Source organism: Oratosquilla oratoria, chromosome 32 (assembly GCF_046742065.1).
Source record: "Oratosquilla oratoria isolate Oo_2021 chromosome 32, ASM4674206v1, whole genome shotgun sequence".
NCBI lineage: Eukaryota > Metazoa > Arthropoda > Malacostraca > Stomatopoda > Squillidae > Oratosquilla > Oratosquilla oratoria.
In genome coordinates this window covers 49819066-49833677 of record NC_134808.1, presented here as the reverse complement: position 1 = coordinate 49833677, position 14612 = coordinate 49819066, and the positions used below count along the sequence as shown (strand labels likewise).

General features: G+C 45.1%; 1 protein-coding gene across 3 annotated transcripts in view; it reads right to left on the bottom strand.

Annotated features, from left to right (window-relative positions):
• Dlg5 (MAGUK family member discs large 5) overlaps window positions 1-14612 on the bottom strand; it is a 451629-nt gene that overhangs the window by 22054 nt on the left and 414963 nt on the right. For all 3 annotated transcript variants that reach the window (XM_076172266.1, XM_076172267.1, XM_076172268.1), the window contains 5 exons: window positions 8490-8763; window positions 6575-8394; window positions 5912-6112; window positions 1781-1910; window positions 573-708 (listed from right to left, as the gene is read on the bottom strand). In XM_076172266.1, coding sequence (XP_076028381.1) covers window positions 573-708; window positions 1781-1910; window positions 5912-6112; window positions 6575-8394; window positions 8490-8763 — 2561 coding nt within the window. The remainder of the gene's footprint in view (window positions 1-572; window positions 709-1780; window positions 1911-5911; window positions 6113-6574; window positions 8395-8489; window positions 8764-14612) is intronic.

Sequence of the window (14612 nt, the reverse complement as noted above, 5' to 3'; positions counted from 1 at the left end):
TACTGCCATTCTCTTACTTTTTACTTTCATCTGTACCACAACCATGCACATATAATGACCCAATTTTTAGGGTTCTGGTTACTGTTTTCCTCCCAGACCCTCTTACGCCTTGTTTTCTCGTAGGTTGAACATAAAGAGAGCAGGCTGCCTTTTACAACTTCCATGGTAATCATGGTGACAGATTTCTCCCCTCAACCCCTCCCCCCTCCAAGTAGATGAGGTAGAGGCATATATGTGGTAAAGGATAGTTTCAAGGGAAACGGCAAAAAGCAGAGTCACAGTACAAAAGTAGCATCATCCTCTATGAATAGAGACTTTACTCTAACACACACAAATGATATGGGACTCCAGTCTGCAGGGGCACCCAATAAACAGTCCATAATGCATTGGCTGCACACTACCATGCAATCAATACTGTATAGCAAGGAATTAATACCCCAGTACAGTGTATACAACATACAACACAAAAAATATAAATGCCACTACCTCTCTCCACTTAAATCATAAAACAAGAAACTGATCAAGAAAATGACAAAACAAGAGTATGTAAAAATACATAAATTCTTCCTTACTGTCAGGGTTATATTGCACAAGTATAGTGATGGAATTTCCACATTGAGACAGGACAGTTGTTGCAAGTTGCTTTGTGGCAGATCTCATATTAATGCCACATACTTCTAGTAACTGGTCACCAACACACAGGCCAACCTGTAAAAGAAACGAGAGAATATATACTTTTTCTTGTGCATTTTGTTTTTATCCAAACCAATGGCTCCGTTGGTCATATATATGTGTTGTTGAATGGAAGAATGTCTTCAAATATAAGGTGGTTAAAAAAAGAGAAGAGTTTGCAGCCATATGTATATATGGCCATTGTTAAGTGGGAAAAGAGAGGATTTTTTTTTTTTTTTTGAAAGGATAATGGCTACATTGGAGTGTTGTGGTAGTGGGGATTTAGTACATGAGTAGTGGTAAACACTATTCAAGATAAATGGTTTTCATAAGTATACATGGGCCTGGGTGGTTAGTGGGAAGGTAATCATTAGAACATTAATGCAGAGGAACAATGGCTCACAAAACAGCACCACCCCCTGAAACCACTAATACCCTCTTTAACCCCTTCCATACGGTGCCGCACACGTAGGCGTCATGAGGAGCAAGTGGATTCACGACGCTGCCATATCGGCGTCTTGATTATATTTATTGTAGTCGCCCCTGTGTTTTTACATTCTCCCAAATGCGCCCTGAATCCCATTCTCTGTGGTTTTCAAAATTCGCGGGTGAAAGAGAGAACGATCGATATAAGCGGCGACTATATTTTATGATGCGAATATTATTTCGTTACGTCATACGGCTGGCATTGGCTGCTGCCCGCGAGATTTAAGTCCCGTACTGAAGTGGTTAATAGAAAACTGCTCCTGCCCCAATATTCCACCCAAAAACCCTTCATTCAAGAGGAGCCAAGATGAGAGGGAAACAAGGGGTGGTGGAAGGGAGTGGAATGGATTGGGGGGGGGTGGGGTGGCCTTGGCTGGCTACCTTTCTTATAAGAGGGAAGAGGCCCTTGGTATTTTGATTGTTTAATGTCTGCTGGTGATATAGGACCAACTATAGGATAACTTATACAAAGGTCATAAGTCTATCTATATACCAAGAAGTTTTCCCCCTTACAAATTCAGTAAATAGTAATAAAATAAAATGTGCAAGCAAAATGATATCAAGAACACAAGGAAATCATATTACATCTTTAGTTTGAGTAAATTTACCAAAATATTCTCACCTTTGATGCAAGAGACTTGACGGACACAGAAGACACGAATACACCTCCATTATCTAAACATCTTATCTGAATTCCTAGTGGTTCCAATGATTTTTCAATGTAGATGTGTCTAAGATCTCCTGGATGGGGTCTGTAAATGAAAATATAGTTATAAAATCTTCTATATCTCCTCCACTATCCCTAAACATTTACATAAATGATTTGGCAAAAACCATATGTAATCCCAATCACCCTTTTTGTTAGGGAAGGAAGGGAAAAGAGAAGATTGGGGTGAGTGCAGAATAGTTGACCATGGAAGGGAGTGGGTGGGGGATGGGGGGTGAGAGAGTATGTGAGGCCCTGCGTGGAGAAGTGTCCCATGCGCCAATTTTTAAAATGCCAGAAATCGCTTCCAAAGTTTTGGAAACGTAAAACATGAATAACTTTGTTGTCATTGAAGCTACGAGCATCATGAAAACATTGTTTTAATGTATTTTTCAAGACAAAGCCACTGATGTGAGTTACAGAGAGATCAAAACAAAAACAAACATGTAGACAAACAAACAAACAACCAACAAAACCAGATGACCTAGATGCTAGGCCATGTTAGAAGCCGGCACGCTATCGTACTCCATGTTTATGTTATCTGGGTCATCAGCATCATATTCGCTGTCGGAGGACACCAGAGCACCTTGGTTGCAGAGGTCCTACTGCCGAAGCAACAGGTCCTGCCACCACTGACGATTATCGGCCTGGGCGATGAACTCGTCAGTCAGGTACTGTAGGTCAGTGATCTTCTCCCTCGTGAGCAACCTGTCATATTGGTGCTTCACGGGGAGGTTGACTGTGGACAGGTCAAAGAAGTCTGAACTGTAGGCTCTTCTGAATGGCATGAGTTTGACCTTGACAACACCGTGGCCGGGTGCTTGCCACACTACTCCACGCCAAGTCTCGACTTGTTGCGCCAGCCGAGCGAGCGTGAGGTTTTACCACTTTGTTTTATGAGTGTTTCGACCATATTGCAGGTCACGTTTTGTCCTTTCCGATATGCTCGGATTGAAGTAGAAGGGCCAAAATAGTGTTATATGTGCGTAACTCAAAACTGGCCATTGTGTCACATGGGACACTTCTCCATGCGGGGCCTCATGTGTGAATGATATTCTGACACATCCCAAAGGGATTTCTCCCAGTCTTCTCTTTTTCTCCATGAGGGGACGGAGAGGGGGGTTGCTGAAACAGCCTTGCTGTGGATATGTTGTGTCTTGTGACACTGCTTCTGACTCAAGGGGGCAGAGGGTGAGATATAGGTAGGAATGACCTGTCATCCAGGAGAAGCCAACATAAGTGGGAGAGAGGGGGGTGAATGGGAGTAGAGTATGTGGGGATGGAATGGGTGGGGGTGGATTTTATGCCTTTGTTTTTTGGCTACCCCCCCTTGTAAGGGAGAAAAAGCCCTTGGTATACATATGTATGTACTTACTTGATTTGTGATATTTTTTAATCTAATTATTGTAATTTTTTTCATGAGGTTGTATTTCTTTTTTGTCTTTATTCTAGTTATCTATTTATCATTTTATTTAAAGGGTATCTCCTGTGTATAGTTGGGGTTGAAATTGTTCCTGTAACCTCTGGGCACATATTTCTTGCTTGCCTTCTTGATGGTATCTACTATTTCCTTGACTGCTTTATCTAGGTCCATTTCAAAAGATTAACTCTCTCCTTTTATCTTCTGAGTATTTTAGCCAGTTTTCTTTTTTGGTATTTTATGTTATCTTGGAAGTGGGTTGTATTTTCTCTCCTAGTTTTATGCCAATCTTTATTGGGGGGTGATTAGACGGAACTTACAAAGGATTACAAAGGCGGAGCATGCCGACAGGAGACCTTTTGGTCCATATCTAGGTCGGAAAAAAAAAAAAAAAAAGATAATAATAATAAATTAATAAATAAAAACTATAATAGTGTACATACATATACCAAGGCTTTCCCCCCCTTACAAGGGAGGTAGCCAAAAAGGAAAAGGCATAAAATCATTCCCACCCATTCCATCCCTGAATACATTCCACACCCCTCCACCCTCCCTCTCATCTTAGCACCTCCTGGATGACGGGTCATACCTGCACCTTGTCCACTGCCCTGGGTCAGAAGCAGTGTCGCAAGACACAGCACATCCACAGCAAGGCCGCTTCATTAAATCGGCGATCCCCCCTCTCCATCCCCCCATGCATAAAAGGAGAAGACGGGGAGAAATCCCTTCGGGCTGAGTCAAATTTTGCTCACATATACTACCTCACCCCCATCCCCTGCCCATTCCACCTCATGTATCACAACATCATCCATATACAATCATTCTCCATTCACCTCTGTCTTCTGTCCTCTTCCGTCCTTCCTCAACAGACATTCCCCTCTTCCTCAAAGCCCCCTTCACCCCATCCATCCACCTCATCCTAGGACATCCCCTCATGTTCACTCCCTCCACATCTGCCTTCCATACCTCCTTTACTAGTCTTTCTTCACTCATTCTTTCCATGTGTCCAACCCATCCTAATACTCTCTCATCAACCCTATCTCCCAGCTCCCTTTCCACCCCTGTACTCCTCACCTCCTCATTTCTCACTTTATCTAGCCTAGCAACCCCCATCATATTTCTCAGACACCTCATCTCAAACACATTCAAACTCCCCTCCTCCTCTCTTATGTTCCATATTTCTGCCCCATACAGTGCTGTTGGCACAATCACTCCTTCATACAGTCTCCTTTTAGCATCCATTCCCAAATGTCTATTCCTCATTACACTCTTCAATCCACCAAAGCATTTACTCGCTTCTCTCAATTTACATTCTACCTCCACCTTAACTCCACATTTTCCTGTGGGGGAAAAGAATACTGCCACCAAGTATTTCCACTTGGATCGTAAGATGCGAGAAGAAAGGGACGGGGAGTGGAACTAGGCATCCTTCTCCTTGTAGCCCCACAGGGGACATTCCTAAACAAAAAAGTAAAAAGTATAATAATGTAAATAACAAATATAATACATAAATGCATAGGTATAGTTAGATAATAAACAAACAGGTAAATAGTAAATAATAATAAATTGACATATAACTAATAATAAATGAAAATCAAAACAGACAAATGATAACAAAACAAAAATAATATACATACATATACCAAGGTTTTTTCCCCCTTACAAGGGGGGTAGCCAAAAAGAAAAAGGCATAAAATCATTCCCACCCATTCCATCCCTGAATACACTCCACACCCCTCCACCCTCCCTCTTATCTTAGCACCTCCTGAATGACGGGTCATCCCTGCACCTTTTCCACTGCCCTGGGTCAGAAGCAGTGTCACAAGACACAGCACATCCACAGCAAGGCCGCTTCATATATAAAAATAATATGAAAGAAATTATAATCATTACAGCATCTTGCTTAGGTGTTTATCTAAACAATTCTTAAAGCTTTGAAATGAACTACATTGCACTACATGTGCAGGAAGTTTATTCCATTCATTAACTACACGGTTGGCGAAGTTGTTTCTACCTACTTCCAAATTGAATCTATTTCCGGACATTTTGAGACCATTGTTTATTGTCTGATTCTCATTCAATGTGAAAATTTTGTCACTTTTGATGTTAACCCCTTCCATACGGTGCCGCACACGTAGGCGTCATGGGGAGCTAGTGTATTCGCGAGGCTGCCATATCGGCGTCTTGATTATATTTATTGTAGTCGCTCCTCCATGATGACATTCTTTCTAATTCTTTTGTAATCGCATTTTCTATGGTTATCAAAATTCACGGGTGAAGAGAGAACGATCGATATAAGCGGTGACTATATTTTATGATGCGAGTATTATTACGACACGTCGTACGGCTGGCATTGGCTGCTGCCACCGAGATCTAAGTCCATGACGCCTACGTGTGCGGCACCGTATGGAAGGGGTTAATTCCCTTTAGAATTTTAAAGACTTGTATCAAGTCACTTCTGAGTCTATGCTTTTTCTAGGGAAAACAGATTCATATGTTTTAGTTTATTTATATTTGCCCTTTGCAAAATAATGTGATGGTATCCATAGAGAGAGAACAATTAATTTAATACAAATGTTGGTTTATATGTTAAACTTTATCATGAAGCATAATAGAGATAGACTTACTTTCTCTGCCAGTACTGAGAGTAGTCCGGGCTGTGTACAGAATGGGAGATATGCGTTATGTGTTGTTGCCGCCCTGTGTTGCCTCCTGCCATCTCCACAGAGTAACTTGGCGGCATTGGAGAACCAAGTTCAGAGGAACGTTCCATACTTCCGCCTTTGCTACTGCTGCTCTTGCTGCCGACACTTACATTACTTGCAATCCTGCAAAATATGAAAGCAATGCAATTAATGTCTATACATACATACATATACCAAAGGCCTTTTCCCCCTACACGGGGGTAGCCAAAAAGAATAAGGCATAGAAACTACTCCCACCCATTCCATTTCCTATATATTCCACTGCCCTCCAACCTCCCTCTTATCTTGGCATCTCCAAAAGGCTTCTTCTCACTTATAAGGGTGGTAGCCAGACAAGCTGCAACCACTCCCATCCATCATGCATTCATTTCCTTTCTATCTTTGCTCATTATGGATGAAAAGTTATCCTTGTTCCCCACCCACTGCCCAGGTCAGAACCTATGCAGCAAGATAAAGGGCTGAATGTGGTTAGAAAGATTGGAAAGATGTGCGAGGTGAGCCAGTTGTTGTTTGCTGATGAAATTGGAGCATGTTGAATGACTGAGAGGCAAACTATATAAGAAAAATCAAAGTTTTTTTTTTTACCTTAATCGTTCTTCCTCCTTGACCTTCCTTGACAACGTGCCAATGGAGAGCTGGTAGTCGTGGTATGACGGTGGACCAGAAGTGTGTGACAGTGGAAGCTGAGGCTCATCAGCTCTGTATGGATGCAGATGAACTGTTCTGGGTTTGTGAGGTATTCCTCCAATTTCAAGTGAAGGGGTTGCCGAGTGGTAATAAATGCCTGATACACTTAGAGGAGTTGGGGATGAAGCAAAACGATCATAACGGTCTCTGGAGTCTCTGTCTGAGGGTGAGGAGAGTATACTGTCCCCACTTCTTGCAGACGGTAGGAAATGGGATCCGCCTGAAAGTATTGTGGGAGGAGAAGAATACCGAGGGAGAGGATTCGGAATTGATGATCCTACCGAAGTGTGAGGATGGCTATGCGAATGAGTGAGAGGAAGGTGGGACACTGGTGAATACGGAGCGAATGCTGTCGGAGATCGCATTGTAGAACTGGGAGGTGAGTAGGGCCCAGAATGTGGATGCGATATTCTAGAATGTGACGGTGTGCGTTCTCCACCGTGATGGAGGGGCGACGGCCGGGATCCGTACACAGGAGGTAGGCTCAAGCTCTGGGGTGCGCAGGTCTCGACTGGGCTCATGTTGCTCTCGCTGTCACTTTGTGGATATTTGCCTCGATTCTTTTTAACGTAATATTCTAACACTTCTTTACCCATATTCCCTGACGTCACAGACAAATCTATAGATGTATCTGATGGAGTTAATGAACTTAGTCTGTCTCTATCATGCTCTGATTCTTCACTCTTTCTCTCGACGGATACATTTCTGGGTGATGATGTAGTGTATGAGGACTGACTTGAGAACATGACAGATGGCTGAGTTGAATATATTAAGCTACTTGACTGCTGATAGGTAGGCCCTGGGTTACTGTAGGTAATTCCTTTGTTGTTTGGACTCTTGTAGACCGGAAAACCTGAGCTTCTGGCACTGGAGGGGTTGTGAGGACTTGAAGTACTTCTCGGGCTGCCCCGTTTATCTCGATGATACAAATCGTACGACTTTTCTTCGCAGGAATACTGGGAAGAAACACTACAGTTTGGTAAAACAGAGAGTGGTTGCCTCTCTCTTCTTCTCTGTGTGTGTATAACCGTACTGGTAACACCATCCCAGGTGTTGATGCCGCCCCCACGATACTTAGGCCATGTACCTCCCGACTTCTCCTTATCTCGTTTCTTTGACCTTTTAGTAGTGCTCGTCCCTCCTCCGCTGCTGCTGCTTGTCTTTGAGTGGTACGAGTCTAGGACCGAATCAAGCTGAGCAAGAGCAAGGTCCTTATCTTGTTCTAACGAAGGGGACATGTGCTTCTTTTTGTCCTCCTTGTCTCTACTTTCACTTCTCTCCTTGCTGTGCTTTCTGGGCTTGACAATACTTTTAAAATGATCCCACGGCCCCGACCCCGAACCCTTTTCCCCTGAAGCTTTTGTGACGTTATAGACGCGTTCGTTGCTGCCATACTTTCGCCCTCCTCCTCCCCCACCTTCCTCCCCTTGTAAGGTGCTGCCTGATCCTGGTACAAGCTTCCTTCCTGCTCTCCCTGAGCTGGATACATAGGACATGTCTTTGGCTGGAGATGCTGGATTCGAATATGGACGTGAGGAGGCGGTAGATTTATCATCCTCTGTAATGTTGTGTCCACTTGAAGAAGAGCTAAGGGGTGCAGATGATGAAGATGAACCATGAGACTTAAGAATTGTGAGTTGTACTATGTCTCCTGCAGCGTCCAACATTTGTTGAGCTTCCTCACAGTTGTTAATGTTATCGGTTGGTTTTCCATTAATCTGAAATTGAGTTATCAATTAGTACGGTTTCTAACCTAGTCTGCTATTAACAAAAACATCATCCAGAACATAATTCCATTAACCACTTGACTCACGTTAATCACACGGTCTCCAACAGTTAAGCTGCCTTCTCTTGCAGCTGGGCTGCCGTGCAAGATATTAGCGATGTAGATGCCCGTCTGGAGACTGATGCCATGATGCAAGTGTAAACAATGCAAGTGTGCAGTGTGAAGACTCCTTCCCCCAATTCTTCGTCGTCTCACTGTCATGTGCACTATACCACCTCCATTAATAACTGCCTGGATAACACTGGCCCGGTCCAGTCCTCTGCACTCGATGCCGTTGACTCTCACAATCTGGTCATGCAGCCTATTGTGACCAAGTAAAAGAAAAAAATAGAATAAAATAATATTAGTAAAAAAGTAATAATAATGCATAAATGATAATAACAATGATGATGATTTGGTTTAATGTCGCAAAACCCCCTTTCAGGAGGCTAGGCCTGTGCCCCTTATAGAGGACTTTGTAGTATGGAGTTTTATGAATGCCCTTGGTCCGGCTCGGCAGTGGCAGGATTCGAACCACCATCACCTCAACCTTCACTACAAATAGTGTTGCCCTAAGTGAGCATCATAATAATAATAATAATAATTCTAAGATCACCTCAATAAGAAAGAGTAACTTTTTCATTGTGTTACAAGTGACCTTCGATGGTGACTAACGTCACCGCTTTGGCCTGCGGCGCTAGGAGCTCGCTTCGCTCGCAGTTTAGCTGGTAAACTAAGATACTCTTCCCTTGAGCCAGAATATTTGCAATCAGGATTGTCCTTTAATAGCTCAACAAACTTTCGAACTATACGTTGGAAATCATTTATCATAGCTATTCTAGGTTTTAACCTTTTTATGTTTTTGTACAATTTTGGAAATAATTCCATATGTTCATCTTTAAGGCCACGGGGCAATATCTTATACGCCCATTCTTCAAAATGTCAGGAAACATAGTACCTCGATCAATTCTGTTGGCTCGGCCGGGGGCTTGGCTGCACAAACAGCAGCCTACGGCCACAGGTTTCCGCGCTCAAATCCCTCGTTTTCCCCTTCGGCCGGGGGCGAAACCCCAGCATGGGATCCCAAGCACGAAAAAGAACGCGAAGAAGAAACCGAAGAAGAACGCAAAACAGAATGAACGCGAAGAAGAAGAAGAAGAAGAAGAAGAACGCGAAGAAGAAGAAGAATGCGAAGAAGAAGAAGAACGCGAAGAAGAGGAGGAAGAAGAAGAACGCGAGGAGGAAGAAGAGGAGGAAGAAGAAGAAGAACGCGAGGAGGAAGAAGAAGAAGAACGCGAGGAGGAAGAAGAGGAAGAAGAAGAAGAACGCGAGGAGGAAGAAGAGGAAGAAGAAGAAGAACGCGAGGAGGAAGAAGAGGAGGAAGAAGAAGAAGAACGCGAGGAGGAAGAAGAGGAGGAAGAAGAAGAAGAACGCGAGGAGGACGAAGAAGAAGAACGCGAGGAGGAAGAAGAAGAACGCGAGGAGGAAGAAGAAGAACGCGAGGAGGAAGAAGAGGAGGAAGAAGAAGAAGAACGCGAGGAGGAAGAAGAGGAGGAAGAAGAAGAAGAACGCGAGGAGGAAGAAGAGGAGGAAGAAGAAGAACGCGAGGAGGAAGAAGAGGAGGAAGAAGAAGAAGAACTAGAGGAGGAAGAGGAGGAAGAAGAAGAAGTAGAGGAGGAAGAAGAAGAAGAAGGGGAGGAGGAAGAAGAGGAGGAAGAAGAAGAAGAACGCGAGGAGGAAGAAGAAGAAGAACGCGAGGAGGAAGAAGAGGAGGAAGAAGAAGAAGAACGCGAGGAGGAAGTCGAGGGGGAAGAAGAAGAAGAACGCGAGGAGGAAGAAGAACGCGAGGAGGAAGAAGAAGAAGAAAGCGAGGAGGAGGAAGAAGAAGAAGAAAGCGAGGAGGAAGAAGGAGAAGAACTCGAGGATGAAGAAGAAGAACGCGAGGAGGAAGAAGAGGAGGAAGAAGAAGAAGAACGCGAGGAGGAAGAAGAGGAGGAAGAAGAGGAGGACGAAGAAGAAGAACTAGAGGAGGAAGAAGAAGAAGACCAGGAGGAAGAAGAGGAGGAGGAAGAATAAGAACACGAGGAGGAAGAAGAGGAAGAAGAAGAACGCGAGGAGGAAGAAGAAGAACGCGAGGAGGAGGAAGAAGAGGAAGAAGAAGAACGCGAGGAGGAGGAAGAAGAGGAAGAAGAAGAAGAACGCGAGGAGGAAGAAGAGGAAGAAGAACGCGAGGAGGAGGAAGAAGAGGAAGAAGAAGAACTCGAGGAGGAAGAAGAGGAAGAAGAAGAAGAACGCGAGGAGGAAGAAGAACAAGAGGAGGAAGATGACGAGGAAGAAGAGGAGGAAGAAGAGGAGGAAGAAGAAGAAGAACGCGAGGAGGAAGAAGAGGAGGAAGAAGAAGAAGAACGCGAGGAGGAAGAAGAACGCGAGGAGGAAGAAGAGGAGGAAGAAGAAAAAGAACGCGAGGAGGAAGAAGAAGAAGAACGCGAGGAGGAAGAAGAGGAGGAAGAAGAAGAACTCGTCGAGGAGGAAGACGAAGAGGAAGAACGAGAGGAGGAGGAAGAAGAGGAAGAAGAAGACCGCGAGGAGGAGGAAGAAGAAGAGCGCGAGGAGGAGGAAGAAGAAGAACGCGAGGAAGAAGAGGAAGAAGAAGAACGCGAGGAGGAAGAAGAAGAACGCGAGGAAGAAGAGGAAGAAGAAGAACGCGAGGAGGAAGAAGAGGAGGAAGAAGAAGAAGAACGCGAGGAGGAAGAAGAGGAGGAAGAAGAAGAAGAACGCGAGGAGGAAGAAGAGGAGGAAGAAGAAGAAGAACGCGAGGAGGAAGAAGAGGAGGAAGAAGAAGAAGAACGCGAGGAGGAAGAAGAGGAAGAAGAAGAACGCGAGGAAGAAGAGGAAGAAGAAGAATGCGAGGAAGAAGAGGAAGAAGAAGAACGCGAGGAAGAAGAGGAAGAAGAAGAACGCGAGGAGGAAGAAGAAGAAGAACCCGAGGAGGAGGAAGAAGATGAAGAAGAAGAACGCGAGGAGGAGGAAGAAGAGGAAGAAGAAGAACGCGAGGAGGAGGAAGAAGAGGAAGAAGAAGAACGCGAGGAGGAAGAAAGAACGCGAGGAGGAGGAAGAAGAAGAACGTGAGGAGGAAGAAGAAGAAGAACGCGAGGAGGAAGAAGAGGAGGAAGAAGAAGAAGAACGCGAGGAGGAAGAAGAGGAGGAAGAAGAAGAAGAACGCGAGGAGGAAGAAGAAGAAGAACGCGAGGAGGAAGAAGAAGAAGAACGCAAGGAGGAAGAAGAGGAGGAAGAAGAAGAAGAACGCGAGGAGGAAGAAGAGGAGGAAGAAGAAGAAGAACGCGAGGAGGAAGAAGAAGAAGAACGCGAGGAGGAAGAAGAGGAGGAAGAAGAAGAAGAACGCGAGGAGGAAGAAGAAGAAGAACGCGAGGAGGAAGAAGAAGAAGAACGCGAGGAAGAAGAAGAAGAAGAACGCGAGGAGGAAGAAACAGGAGGAAGAAGAAGAACGCGAGGAGGAAGAAGAGGAAGAAGAAGAACGCGAGGAGGAGGAAGAAGAAGAACGCGAGGAGGAGGAAGAAGAAGAACGCGAGGAGGAGGAAGAAGAAGAACGCGAGGAGGAGGAAGAAGAAGAACGCGAGGAGGAGGAAGAAGAAGAACGCGAGGAGGAGGAAGAAGAGGAAGAAGAAGAACGCGAGGAGGAGGAAGAAGAAGAACGCGAGGAGGAGGAAGACGAAGTACGCGAGGAGGAGGAAGAAGAAGAACGTGAGGAGGAAGAAGAAGAAGAACGCGAGGAGGAAGAAGAGGAGGAAGAAGAAGAAGAACGCGAGGAGGAAGAAGAAGAAGAACGCGAGGAGGAAGAAGAGGAGGAAGAAGAAGAAGAACGCGAGGAGGAAGAAGAGGAGGAAGGAGAAGAAAAACGCGAGGAGGAAGAAGAAGAACGCGATGAGGATGAAGAGGTTGATGAAGAAGATTAACGCGAGGAGGAAGAAGAAGAACTCGAGGAGGAAGAAGAGGAGGAAGAAGAAGAAGAACGCGAGGAGGAAGAAGAGGAGGAAGAAGAAGAAGAACGCGAGGAGGAAGAAGAACGCGAGGAGGAAGAAGAACGCGAGGAGGAAGAAGAAGAAGAACGCGAGAAGGAAGAAGAGGAACGCGAGGAGGAAGAAGAGGAACGCGAGGAGGAGGAAGAGGAAGAAGAAGAAGAACGCGAGGAGGAGGAAGAGGAAGAAGAAGAAGAACGCGAGGAGGAAGAAGATGAACAGGAGGAAGAAGAAGAACTCGAGGAGGAAGAAGAGGAAGAAGAAGAACACGAAGAGGAAGAAGAACACGAGGAAGAAGAGGAGGAAGAAGAAGAAGAACGCGAGGAGGAAGAAGAGGAGGAAGAAGAAGAAGAACGCGAGGAGGAAGAAGAAGAAGAACGCGAGGAGGAAGAAGAAGAAGAACGCGAGGAGGAAGAAGAAGAAGAACGCGAGGAGGAAGAAGAAGAACGCGAGGAGGACGAAGAGGAGGAAGAAGAAGAAGAACGCGAGGAGGAAGAAGAGGAGGAAGAAGAGGAGGAAGAAGACCGCGAGGAGGAAGAAGAAGGAGGAAGAAGAAGAAAAAACGCGAGGAGGAAGAAGAAGAACGCGAGGAGGAAGAAGAGGAGGAAGAAGAAGAAGAACGCGAGGAGGAAGAAGAGAGGAAGAAGAAGAAGAACGCGAGGAGGAAGAAGAACGCGAGGAGGAAGAAGAAGAAGAAGAACGCGAGGAGGAAGAAGAACTCGAGGAAGAAGAAGAAGAAGAACTCGAGGATGAAGAAGAGGAACAGGAGGAAGAAGAAGAACTCGAGGAGGAAGATGAGGAAGAAGAACGCGAGGAGGAAGAAGAGGAAGAAGAAGAACGCGAGGAGAAGAAGAAGAGGAAGAAGAAGAAGACCGCGAGGAGGAAGAAGAAGCAGAGGAAGAAAGAGGAGGAAGAAGAAGAACGCGAACGCGAGGAGGAAGAAGAAGAAGAAGAAGAAGAAAAGAACGCGAGGAGGAAGAAGAAGAAGAACGGAGGAAGAAGAAGAAAGAGGAAGAAGATGAGGAAGAAGAAGAACATGAGGAGGAAGAAGAAGAGGAAAAGAAGAAGAAGAACGCGAGGAGGAAGAAGAAGAACGCGAGGAAGAAGAAGAAGAACGCGAGGAAAGAAGAAGAAGAACGCGAAGGAGGAAGAGGAGGAGGAAGAAGAAGAAGAACGCGAGGAGGAAGAAGAAGAGGAAGGAAGAAGCGGAAAGAAGAGGAGGAAGAAGAAGAAAGAGGAGGAAGGAGGAGGAAGAAGAAGGAGAAAGAAGGAGGAAGAAGAAGAAGAACAGGAAGAACAAGAAGGAGGAAGAAGAAGAAGAACGCGAGGAGGAAGAAGAACAAGAAGGAGGAAGAAGAAGAACGCGAGGAGGAAAGAAGAAGAAGAAGAAGAAAGGAGGAGAAGAAGAAGAAGAACGCGAGGAGGAAGAAGAAGAACGCGAGGAAGAAGAAGAAGAAGAAGAAGAGAAGAGAAGAAAGAAGAACGCGAGGAGGAGGAAGAGAGAGAAGAAGAACGCGAGGAGGAAGAAGAAGAAGAACGCGAGGAGGAAGAAGAGGAAGAAGAAGAAGAACGCGAGGAGGAAGAAGAAGAAGAAAAAGAAGAAGAAGAAGAGGAGGAGAAGAAGAACGAGGAGGAAGGAAGAAGAAAGAAGAACGCGAAGAGAAGAAGAGGAGAAGAAGAAGAAGAAGAGGAGAAGAAAGAACGCGAGAAAAGAAGAAGAGAAGAAGAAGAAGAGGAAGAAACAGGAGGAGGAAGAAAAGAAGAAGAGTAAGAAGAAGAATAAGGAGGAAGGAAGAAGAAGAAGAAGAACGCGAGGAGGAAGGAAGAAAGAAAGAGAAGAAGAAACGGAGGAAGAAGAAGAAGGAAGAAGAAGACCGCGAGGAGGACGTAGAAGTACGCGAGGAGGAAGCAGAAGAACGCGAGGAGGAAGAAGACGAAGAAGAAGAACGCGAGGAGGAAGAAGAAGAACGCGAGGAGGAAGAAGAGGAAGAAGAAGAACGCGAGGAGGAAGAAGAGGAAGAAGAAGAACGCGAGGAGGAAGAAGAGAGGAAGAAGAGGAGGAAGAAGAAGAAGAACGCGAGGAGGAAGAAGAGGAGGAAGAAGAAGAAGAACGCGAGGAGGAAGAAGAAGAAGA